The sequence below is a fragment of the Carlito syrichta genome, unplaced genomic scaffold (assembly GCF_000164805.1).
Source record: "Carlito syrichta isolate Samal-C Ts95f unplaced genomic scaffold, Tarsius_syrichta-2.0.1 Scaffold308809, whole genome shotgun sequence".
Classification (NCBI taxonomy): domain Eukaryota; kingdom Metazoa; phylum Chordata; class Mammalia; order Primates; family Tarsiidae; genus Carlito; species Carlito syrichta.
The window spans coordinates 104,266-116,698 of NW_007252905.1; the positions used below are offsets into that span (position 1 = coordinate 104,266).

At 32.2% G+C, this 12,433-nt stretch overlaps 1 protein-coding gene across 1 annotated transcript in view; it reads left to right on the top strand.

The window, feature by feature from the left end:
- The first annotated feature begins 8,499 nt into the window (after window positions 1-8,499).
- LOC103268269 (solute carrier organic anion transporter family member 1B3-like) overlaps window positions 8,500-12,433 on the top strand; it is an 80,399-nt gene continuing 76,465 nt past the window's right edge. Inside the window, 2 exon segments of the mRNA XM_008065826.1 lie at window positions 8,500-8,560; window positions 11,972-12,118. Coding sequence (XP_008064017.1) covers window positions 12,035-12,118 — 84 coding nt within the window. The 5' untranslated portion in view covers window positions 8,500-8,560; window positions 11,972-12,034.

Here is a 12,433-nt window from a genome sequence, read left to right on the forward strand (position 1 = left end):
GCCCATCCAGATAACCCAGGGATATTCTTTTCATGTTAGAATTCTTAACTTAATTATATTGGTAAAGTCTCTTTTGCTATATAAATTAACACCCATAAGTTTCGGGAATTAGTACATAGATACCTATATGGACCTTTATTCAGCCTACCACATCAACTTACTTTACTGCCCTTCAACTGTCTTTTATATATTGCAAAATTTTTGTGAGCGACTTTGCTGAGATATCAAATCCTGAAAAAAGACACCAATCAAACTTTTGTTTTATCATTCATCATTTTAGTCAACAAATATTTTATAAAGGTATCCAGAACTTTGTTATCCTTTGAAGAAAATGTCATAAATATATTCCTGCCCTCATTGAAATCACAGATTGGATCATCCCTTTGACTAAATTAAGTATGTCTTTCTGGTTGCTTCCTCTTCTGCTGCTACAGATTTGCCCTTTCTAGTCCAATCTTTCCTAAGCCTAAAACAAATACGACTATTCTTTGAGAAAATGGGACAAAAAAGAGTTTATTCTACCATGGAACTGTTGAAAAACAATTAATTAGCATTAAAAAACCTACTCAAATGATTTACTCTTTATTTATTAAGCTTACTTTGCCTAACCTGACGCTGAATTAAAAAGTATTGTAATAGCCTAGGCATGGGTTAAATTTGTTCAGATCCCTAATCTCCTTTGAGTGGGGATTATTGGCTGCATAAATATTGTCACAAAAGAGCTGATTCCTGATTGCTAAATCAAAGTGCTAAATGACTTAGCATATTCAGATGTGTAAACTGTTCATACTATTTATCTCCACAGATAAGAGTCTGTTTCTACCTACTGGCTGGAGAATTCAACAATCATCAGTACTATACAGGTAATTTCTACTTGGATCTTCTTATTTATTTCTGATTTGTAGGCACAATGTCAGCTTTTTTCTACCTCAGCCTTTTCTTTCACTCCAAAGCATTCCAACTCTCCATAGTCCTAGCTTCTGAAGTAATTGATTAAACTAGCCAGCATGTTATGTTATAAAAATGATGAGGCAGCTACAGATATCTAAGTTATTCAAGAGGACAGCAGAAGGCTAAAAAAAGTCCACAGAACACAAAACACATTGACAGAGGCCTGAGGCAAATGGGCAAGATGATCCAAGGAGGTATGATCACAACCAGGATTCAGGAGACACTTGATTCACAGTAGTTTTGGACAGAAGAATTTTGTTGACCGGTCTTTGTTCTGTCATCTGGGTGCAAATGATTTGAGAATTCTCTAGAAAAGTTTAAATTTTCAGGAAAAAAATCTTCATTTTGTTTTCTGTAGTACTGGGAATATATCAGAAAACTGAGGGCTGAAAAGGATTTCTATTAGAGAAAACCAGTATCATATTGGTGCTATTCAAGAGGACTCTCATTCTTGTCATTTAAGTATAAAAAAATATTATTCTGGGTTTGAGACAAAGAGAACTAGAAAGAGTTAAAGGAAAGAAGCCTATATCATATAAAATATTCTAAAGAGCTCTGTCATACGTTTCTGAGAAATTAACATGAATGTGTTCTATAATCAAAAAAATGAAACAATAGTGAGATCCATTTTGCAATAAATAGTTCAATACTGAAAAAGTCTACTACTGATAGATATGAATTAAGAGGTGCAATCTATCAAAAAATCTATTATTGATAAAATATAAAAGCAATTTAAAAAGTAAACTTCAAAAGGTTTATACTTTTTGATTCAGTAATTTTTATTGTAATATGGTTTATTGTGGAAATATATGTAGTCATATACTTACATGAAATATGATCATTATAGTTTTGTCAATAGAAAAAGACTATTAATATAGCTATAATGTATCAAGTGATTATAATATTTCTCACATTGTTCTTGGTGACTGATCTTGAGAGGAAGAAATGAAGGAAAGAGAAAATAAAAAAGGGTCAAAAGATAATATAAGAGAATGGAAGTAATAGAGCCTTGCCTACCCCCTTTATTTTTAACAGCTTAATGATTTGGTATTCGAGACTTGGAAAAAGTTGTCTATGAAAGCTGAAAAAATTCAAAATGGTTTACATGTGATTTTTCTGACACTCGTGAGAATATGATCCATCTTAACTCTGGTGAGGATTGAGACTTTGAAGTTATGTGTTGCAACATGTAGCCATTTTCGGGTATTTTTCGTCATCAGAAACTGCTCCAAAATAATAAATAAAGATTTTTACTTTCCTTCTTTTCATTTCCTCAATTACTCGCCATATACTGTTTCTTTTAAATCATTGGACCTCTAGTATTTTTTAACTTTTAATTCTCTCCTTATTGTTTTCACCACAATAAATATATTGGGATAGCAATCTATACACATTATCATATTATTTTATATTATATATGGATAGCAATAAGCACATGAGAGAATGCTTAACATCACTAGATTTTAGAAACATGCATATTAAAATGGCAATACAATTACTACTACACAGTTAGATAAAAAACTACTTATGCCAACTTTTGAAGAGATTATGGAGGAACTGAAACCCTCATATACTGCTGCTAAGAATATAAAATGATACGGCCACATTAGTAAACAGTTTGTCATGTAAAAGCTTGAGCATACGCCTCCCATATGACCCAGGCATTCCAATACTAGGTATTTATTATAGAGAGAAGAAAGCTTATATCCACAAAAAGATTTACAAATGAATGTTTATAGCATTTTGTTTGCAACAGTCCAGATGGTAAATAACCCAAATGTCTATAAACAGGTGGATAGGTAAAGACATTGTGATATATTCATATAAGAAAATACTAATCAGTATAGAAGGGAATTAATTATTATGTATACAACAACATAGTTGATTCAAAATAATGATATTGAATGAAAAATGTCAAACAAAAAGTACCTACTATATGATTACCTTAATGTAAAATTCTGTACAATGTAAATTAATCTATAGTGATAGAAAGCAGTTCAGTGGTTGGACCTGAGGTCGAGAATGGTAGGAAGGGACAGGAGAAAACTTCTTGTGGTGACCATTTTGTTCATTATCTTTCTCTCATGAATGAATGCATATGTCAAAACATATTGAATTGTATACTTCCTATGTGTGCAGTTTATTATATTAAATAATTCTCCCAAACTGCCATTACTTTTTTTCAAAACACCTGTGCTTGCATATTCTTCGAAAATCTTCTAATTTCTATGAGACACTGCATACCACAGATTCAAGACTACTGAGGTAGGGCATTTTTTAAAAAATGGAAGAGGAGATGCTAGATAGCTTTCTATGTGGCAGACATGTTCAGGTTTCATGCAGTTGGCAATAGACAGTTCTTGAAGGCATAGTTGATTCATTCATTCAAAATATTTATTGAGTTTCTATAATATATCAAGCACAATCTAGACTCTAACAAAAAAGATAAAGTCCCTGTCCCTTTCTTCCTTACACTTATTACAAAAAAGACAATATTCAAACATATTTTTATAAAATCATGTAATTTTAATAGATTTGCAGTATGGGGAGTAGGGTAAGAAGTTAGGGAATTTCAAATGTTACATTTTTAAATAGGTCAGGGCAAGCATCTGTGACTTAACAATGGTTGAGCAGAAAAACAATTTAAGTGAAAAAATGGGCATATGTAGGCAAACTATTTCAGGTAGAAGGAAGAATAAGTACAAAGTTGGAGGGTATCACAATAATTCAGGATCAGGGTGATCATTGTGGAGGTGGTGAGAAGTTGTTAGATTCTGAATATATTTTAAAATTAGAGTCTGATCTTAATGTGAGAAGAGAGAAATAGGAATTATACCAGTATGTGTCTGTGTGTGTGCACGCTCATGTGTGTGTATGCACACAACTGAAAGGATAGAATTGCAATTTACTGAAATGGGGATTATGCTGGGAGGAGAGGTTTGGAAAAGGAAGATGAGAAGACCAGTTTGAAAAATGTTAAGTTTTATACATTTGTATATATACATACATATATATATACACACACACACAGACACGCACACACAGATATATGTATATATATATATATATATATGAGTGTATATATATATATACGCACACATATATATCTCAACTAAATGTTTTTCAAACTAGTTGAGAAATATAGATATCCATATATAGTCCAATCTGGTATATATATATGCACATATATTTATTCAAAATATTTATTGAGTTTCTATAATATACCAAACACAATCTAGACTGACAAAAAAAGATACAAAGTCCCTGCCCCTTCCTTACTTATATTTACTAGGGAAAAGATATACAAACATATTTTATAAAATCATGTAATTTTAATAGTTTTGCAGTACGGGGAGTAGAGCAAGTTAGGAAATTTCAAATGTTACATTTTTAAATAGGAGTGTGTGTGTGTGTGTGTGTGTGTGTGTGTGTGTGTGTGTGTGTGTGGTGTGTATGGGGTAAGAAGACAATGACTAAATCTAGAGTTTGGAATAACTTGGCAAATGATACGGTTTTTAAAATTATCAGCATATAGAAGACATTTAAGCTATAAAAGGAGATGAAATCACATATTCACACACACGAAAGTTGAATTGTGAGATGCCTTAATTGAAAAGCCAAATATATGTAAAGGATTTAGTAAATGAAATGCAAGTGGAGAAATCAGTGAATTGAAAGGCAAACTACAGAGGATAGTATCCTGGAAAATATTGCTGGGAGAAGGAATGATCAGCTCTAAAAAATAACGCTAAGAGTTCAGGTAAGATGAGGACCCTTACATGTAGCATTTAGGCAATTTATAACTCAGGTAGAGTGGTTTCAGTGCAAAGTTGGAGGCAAAAACCTGACAGGAGTAGGCTCAATAGAAAATGTTAGGAAAGAAATTTAAAACAATAATAATAGATTGGATTTTTTTTCTATAAAAATAACATGGAAGTATGGCAAATTGGGGACAATAACGGGGTCAAAAGAGAAATTTTGGAAGATAAGAAAGTGACAGCATACTTATATGTTGATGGGACCATTTGTTTAGAAAAGAAAAATTGATATTCCTGCAAACACAAAAAGGGGAGGAAATCTGATTCACAAGGAGGCTGGCCTTAGTTTAAACATGGACAGCTCATCAAGTCAGAACATGTAGCACTGGTGCTTACTTAGATAGATGTGGTAGAGGAAGTTTGGGGAATGTTTCTTCATTTTTTTTTTTTTTTTTGCCAGTGAAATAGGTTAGCAGTTGAAGATAGGAATAGGATTAAAAATGTTAAGAGTTTTGGGAGAAGAGATAAAGGTACAATATACTCAGTAAGTGAAAAGACATGGATTAGAAAAATAAAGTGTAAGTTAAAAGGTTTGGTTTTCAAGATCATAAATTTAAAGTTAGATGGTTGAGGGATTTTCTTCAGCTAACTTCAGTTCCAGGGGTGAATGGGTAGAATTATCTGAGAGTTGAAATTAATCAAGGTTGTGTCTTTGTCAAGCAATTAAAATCATGCAAGAGAGTCAAAATTATGTGAAGTTATATGGAAGAGAGTGATTACCACAATTAAGCAGACTAATTCATACCTGAAGAAAAATAAGGACAAGAGTGAGATAAAGAACCATTAACTCTCTGGCAAAATTAATCTATGGATTGTAGATACTGGCAGAAGAATTATTGAATTCAATATACTACTAAGTGTGAGCTAAAAAGATAGACAGTGGTGCTACATCCTTGAAACTGAAATCATGAAGGGACTGCCTTATCTGTGACAAAGTCTAGATATGCCTATAAAGTGGGTAGAAGTCAAGATCATTGGAGAAGAGAAAGCTAAGAAAGTAGGAAGCCAGATAATTAAAAGTATTCTCTGTATGGTCACCAAAATCATCAGTAATTAAAATAGCCATGGTATTTTGAGAGACTGGCTTTGAATCAAGGCTTGAAATTGTCATGAAGTAAGTGAGAGTGATTGATGATTGTGATGATTCCAACAAGAAGAATAAATAATAGAGTCCTTGGATAGGAAATTTTAAAATATTATTTTGGGCAAAAATGTGGGAAAATGAATAGAAGTAACAAAACAAGGCAAATTGGAACAGGACATCTGATTTGGAGCAATATAGGGGATAAAGCAACTGGCATTTATCATGGCTGCAGGAGACTGGTGTATTGGGAAGGGCAAAGTTTAATTTTGATCAAGAAGTGAAGTAGAATAATTCAAAGGGGCTGAAAGGGGGGAATTTTATTCATAATCAGTCATGAGTTCCAGAAAGCTCATGAGAAGGGTTTCAGCTCAGGATCAGGAGAGAGATTAGAGACGGCAAAAACAGGAGCATGCAGAGCCATATGGGAATTAGACAAGAGGTGGTGAGTGATCAGAAAGTCACTACCTTCTCATGATGTTGGCTACCATATGAGAGATAATTCCCACAATAAGGTTAGTTGTGATGATAAGAGAGCTTTGAGTATTGATGGGTCTGAAAATATAGGAATTCTTTCCAGGAGTATGCAGCCTTTCTGGAGGTATATGTTGACAGTCACCAAGGGAGTTGTGGTGGGTTGGCAATGCAGGATTTCTTTGAGTCTGAAGTCTTCCTTTTGAGGTAAGGCTGTGGTACCTACCTAACAACTACGGGACTAAATGCTATTTTAAAAAAACTGTTGGGCATACATCTCAGAGATTTTATTTTTACTCACTTAATATGAATTAATTGCTCTAAAAATGTATAATATACAAATGTCATACAATTAATCTAATTAGGTGTTGAACTATAATGTGCCATGTACTATGTAAGGCACTTTACATACACTAAATCCTTTCTTTTAATTGACTTTTCACTTTATAAATGAGAACATTGATGCTTAGAAAAGTTAAATAACCTACATAAGCTTATATTTCTGACAAATATATTGGCATCAAAGTTTATCAGACTTTAAAGACTATGGTATTTCAACAGAACTGTGAAGATTATCTAAAATTAATATTAATAAATTGTTTTAAGCAAATTTTGCAATGCTATTGAGCCATGACTGTTATCATAGTATTTATTTTGAAAGAAGTGTTGCAACATCTTTCCTCAGATCACTCTCATTTTTCCACGTGACACAAGAAGAGCAATCTAATTACTTACACAGTCAGAAAAAAAGGGCCACAAATACTGCCCTTTGAACTCTGAATACATTCCAGAATTTTATCATTGACAGCTTTAGTTTAGAGAATAGAAATGTTCTCAGTTTTTTCTGCTTTACCTGCATTTTCTATGTGTATATTTGTCTCAAAACAAGTAGATGTATATTGGAAAGAATGGATGATTGAGGAGAAAACAGCATTCCCACTCTGAATTAAGGAAGTCCATAAAAATGATGAAGAATGTTCTGTGTCTCTACTATGACAGTTCTTGAAATCTGACAGTATGTGAAAATTATTCAAAGTGCTTACTAAAAAAAAGAATAACATCTGCTCTACCAAGTCAGAATCTCCTGAGTGTGGGACTGGATTGCTATTAATGTTTTGACAAGGACATCCCAGGAGATTCTGACTCAGCAGAGGAGTATTTGAGAGCCTGGCCTCAATTTTCCTACTCTCAGGTCTACATTTCCTAATCTTTCTCCCCCTTCACACTCTTTGATTCTTCCCATGATTCCAATACTTTCAAGAATTAAACAGGAATAGAACTAATCTATCAAGTAGCTATGGCATAGAAATTAAATATATGTTGCTAAAATTGTATCAAAAATTTTCCTGTGAGAGGTAAAGTATAATGTTTTCATATGCATCTTTGTTTTACCAGATATATATATATGTATATTTATGTGTGTGTATATATATATATATGTATTTTGTATATATTCATGTATGAGAAGTGTTGGTACCTTCTTTACATTAGTACACTACCAGAACAGAGCTCAATGTCTGAGGTATAGCAGGGAGTCAAAAATGTTGGACTTCTTGAATCTACTAATTAAACTTAAAGAAAAAAATTAAAGAAAACTTTCTACTGAGTTCTAAAAGCCATGCAGATAGAAGAAAACTATGTGTTCATTATTTCAAGTGTCGATGTAAGAAAACTATCATGATAAGCAGTCTTGATATTTGTCATTTAGAAGATCTGTCTTGGAATTAATTGACAATTTACCATTCTATGAGAGGCATCCAGTATCCATCCATGACATATTGGAACCATATTTATGTCCCAAGCAAAAATAGTACTTTAATTCTTTGAATGTTAATGTAACCTATAGGTTATTTTAAAAATTGTCTTGAATTATTTTCTACATGGAAGAGTTTTAAACACTTTGGATAATTTGTTATATTTGTATTTCTAAGGTTAATTTTTACAAGCACTTTAATGAAATAAAGAAATACAAGCCGTGCTCAGAAAAAGTTTATTTTTAAACACTAACATAAAATAATATATAAAATTCTCAGAAATAGTAGCCTGTAGTGAACTCTTAGAATTAGCTAGGTACTTTTTTTTCTATTTGCCTAGGACAATTACCTAATAAGAAGGTTAATCATCATTGGAATGCTAAAAACAAAACCAAAAAAAATCCAACTAGCTATTTAAAGAGAGACTTTCACAACAGATAAAGGATGGACTTGTTGCAGTTGCTGTAGGATTCCAAGTCCAGGTAAGAGCCACTTAGATTCTGCACTTTCAACATTTCTTGTATGTAAGAAATTTTCACAAATCTCAGGGAAAAATATTTTGATAACTATTATACATTTTATGTTTTGTGTCTTCTACACACTTACGTTCCAAGCCCTCAAAACCTAGTAAATATTCCTTCTGGAAATAAACGATCCTCTGGTTTGTATACTTTTAAAGACAAACTAGAAGAAACTATACTTTTATAAATGAAATAATAAGATTTGATTATCAGTAACTGTTCCTGTTACTTTCTAGACAAATGGGATTTCAAATCTGAAAAAGTAGACCTTTAGTTTCCTTCTTAAAATATGCTACAAGATAATTATTCTAATCAACTACATAGAAATATTAGACTGAACACCTTATTTATTTGATTTTATCATAAGTGGATAATGGTGGTGGGGCAGGATGAGAATTAGTTGAGAAACTTAAGAAAGAGAAAGTGTCTCAGTTGCCTTGTTTCAACTCAAGTTTGGTTCTACATGAGGAGAAGGAGATTTTTGTAGATAATCTTATTTCTGATCAAATGAGAAAAAAATATCCTCAGCATAGTTCTATGAACTAAGGGATCAATAAATATTAGTTCCTTTCTTCAATTCAGGACGGTGTGTCTTCTTACAAGATAATTATTGTTAATATTAAAATAAAGTGGAGATGCAGGAAGTCTCTCCTATTAAAGGTGTAAGAGTTCACTTAGAAGAGCTCTACATAGAAATGCTGTTTTCCCTTTCTTTTTTCCTTCTTAGTTCCATGCGCACATTCTAGAAACTGAGTCATTTGGCATGCTTTTGTACAACTCCTTATACAGAAAAAGCTTGACACAACAAATAGAAGCTGGTAAGATTCTGCTCCCCACTCCACCCCAATCAGAATAGGAATAAATGACCTGATCCATTCAGGGTAGCATTGCAGTGTGATATCCAACTGCCTATGGTTTTGTCTGGTAAACATATTATGTTCCTCAAATTCACAATATGAGTCAATAATTTAGAACTCAGAAAAAAATATGTTCAGAGAAAAATATGGTAAAGATCTCCAAATATGGCTTAAAATGCCATGATAAAACAAAAAAATGTGGTATGTAGTCAAGCCTAAATTTATATTCCACTTTTCAAGTACTTTTTTGTTATTTGTGAGAAATGAGGCACAACGCTCAATATGTAAATTGTGCTGGATATTTTATTTGAAGATCTAGAAGAGATGTGTGGAACTGTTGTCTCAGAAAAGAGAGGAAATACAGAAAAACTTAATGATTATACAGGTATATTGTCTCAGGTACACACATGCAAAAATCAAATGCAAAACATGGATTAATCAGAGTTCACTTAGCTCTACACAGGCATGATAGGATGTGTTTCTGCATTCTTTCAGATGTCAATACATACTCACATATGCATATGTGTTAATATCCTCAGGTATTTACTCTTTTTATATTTATGCATTATTTATTAAATATGTATTATATATTCATATATATTATCTATATATTTATAATATTAGAAATCAATTAATAAAATATACAGTCAATCCTTATTATTCACCTCTTCTACATTTGAACATTTGTCTAGTCAATACAAATTTTTTTAACATCAAAATCAATACCACTGGGCTTTTGTGGTCATTCACATGCATGTACAGAGTGGCAAAAAATTTGAGTTGCTGTGTTCCCAGCCGAGGTCAAATAAGGTGTTGCTCTGCCTCCTTGATTTAACTCACATACTGTAAACAAGCGTCCTTTTCCCAATGTTTGTATTGCCACTTTTTTTCTTTTTTTGCACTTTGTGTTGCTGAATTTACTGTTTAAAGTCCCCAAGCATGGTGCTCTACTGTAGTCCATTGTTTCTGCATGCAGGAGTGCTTGATGAAAAATATACATGTGCTATACAAGTTTTCCTCAGGCATGAACTGCAGTGCTATTGGTCACTAATTCAATGTTAATGAAACAACACTATATGTTAGACTGTCTTTAAATAGAAATGTACATAAAACAAGATTATGTATTGATTGACTGACAAAAATTTTGTGACCAGAGGCACTCAGGAACCTAGCCTTGTATATCTCCTAGTAACAATGATTCAGTATTTGCTAATTCAGTGTTCTCAGCTACTTTATAAAAGATCACTACAGGAAACAGTAAGAATCAACTATACATATAATATGTTAAACATATTATATAATTAGTACCCTATTAAAATTATATGTCTATGCTATGTGTGTCTATATAGACATTTTAATACATAAATATGTATTATGCACATATTATGAACAAGAATACACTTCTAGACTGCAGTGAAGAATTGACTACTCTATATAAAAAATGATTAGAAGTAAAAAGTTTACTCACTTTAAGAGTCTTAAAAATAGGGGCTTGATTACTCTCAAAATTACTATTTCTCTTATATTTTGACTCCAAAACTTCTCTTATCTTACAGATATAGCCACTCATAAGAAAATGAGAAATGACATATTAAGAATATTTTCTAATATTAAATAATTAGATATAATCTGTATACCAATCAACACAGAACAGGTAAACATATTATGGACAACAGAGTATTCTCTGCTGTCACCATAAGAAGAGTGAGGAGGACTCATTAATATAAAGTTAAGTGCATTCGGACGGTAAAAAGGCAAGAGTAGTGTTAATGTCATGCTGCCATTTGTGTTAAAAAAGAAAATATGTACTGAATTAAAAGTACATATCATATTTCTGGATAAGAGGACAAGGGTTAGAGGAAGAATCTTTGTCTTTTTGTAATTTGCAATTTTAACTACATACAAATATTTTCTCTTGAAAAATAAATGAATAAAATTTTAAAAAGACCATAATGGTGGTTAGGTCAAGCATAGCCAGATTCTGTCTGAGAAATACTTGAAGTATATTTTACACTTTCTAACAAATCAAAACTCGATCTGCATTTCAAGCCTGGTTTTCAGAGATATCTCCTCCATGAAACTATCTTAGGCCATTATAATTACATTTCATTATGTTATTTTTCTACTCATTTTTTAGTAGCTACTATGTGCAAGGCACTATTTGGCACTTTGTAAAACAATAAGGATGAATTAAACATAATTTTTAAAGTAAATCTTATAATCTAGATATGTAAAAATTATAAAAAATCGAATTTTTGTAATTTAAATTTTTTGTTTATATGATCTGCTGTGTGATTCTATATTATCTTATTTACCTGTTTCAAATTACTTTCCATAAATTTATTTTCCTAACTAAATTATAATTTCTCTAGGCTAGGACTTTGTGTGTGTGTTTCCTCCTTTTGTGTCCAGCAATGTCCTAGTCCAGTGGTCAGGTCCTGAGTTTGTGACTTTTCTTACTTCTGAATTGTATATTATTAAAGTAAAATAAATTATACTTTTTCTTCCCAAATAGGTGATCATTTCAAACTAAGCATCAACAACAATTAAAACCACTTACACATATCTTCAGTTAATCATGGACCAAAATCAACATTTGAATAACACAGCAGAGGCACAACCTTCAGAGAAAAAGAAAACTAGACACTTCGATGGATTTAAGGTAGAATGAGTTTTATCTTTCCAAACTAAAATAAGGAAATGAGAAATGAGAAATTTTAATTAATAGAAAAGTAGTTGTTAAAAAAGAGTATTATATTTCTATTATTTATTTTATGGTTTTTTTTTTTTTGAGTTGGAGTCTCACTCTGTCGCCCAGACTGGAGGGCAGTGGCCGCTCCTGGGCCACCGCATCCTTGACCTGCTGGGCTGCGACGATCCTTCCGCCTCAGTCTTCCAAGTAGCTGGAACTACAGGAGTGCGCTACCATGCCCGGCTAGTTTTTTGATTTATTGTAGAGATGAGGTCTCGCCAAGTT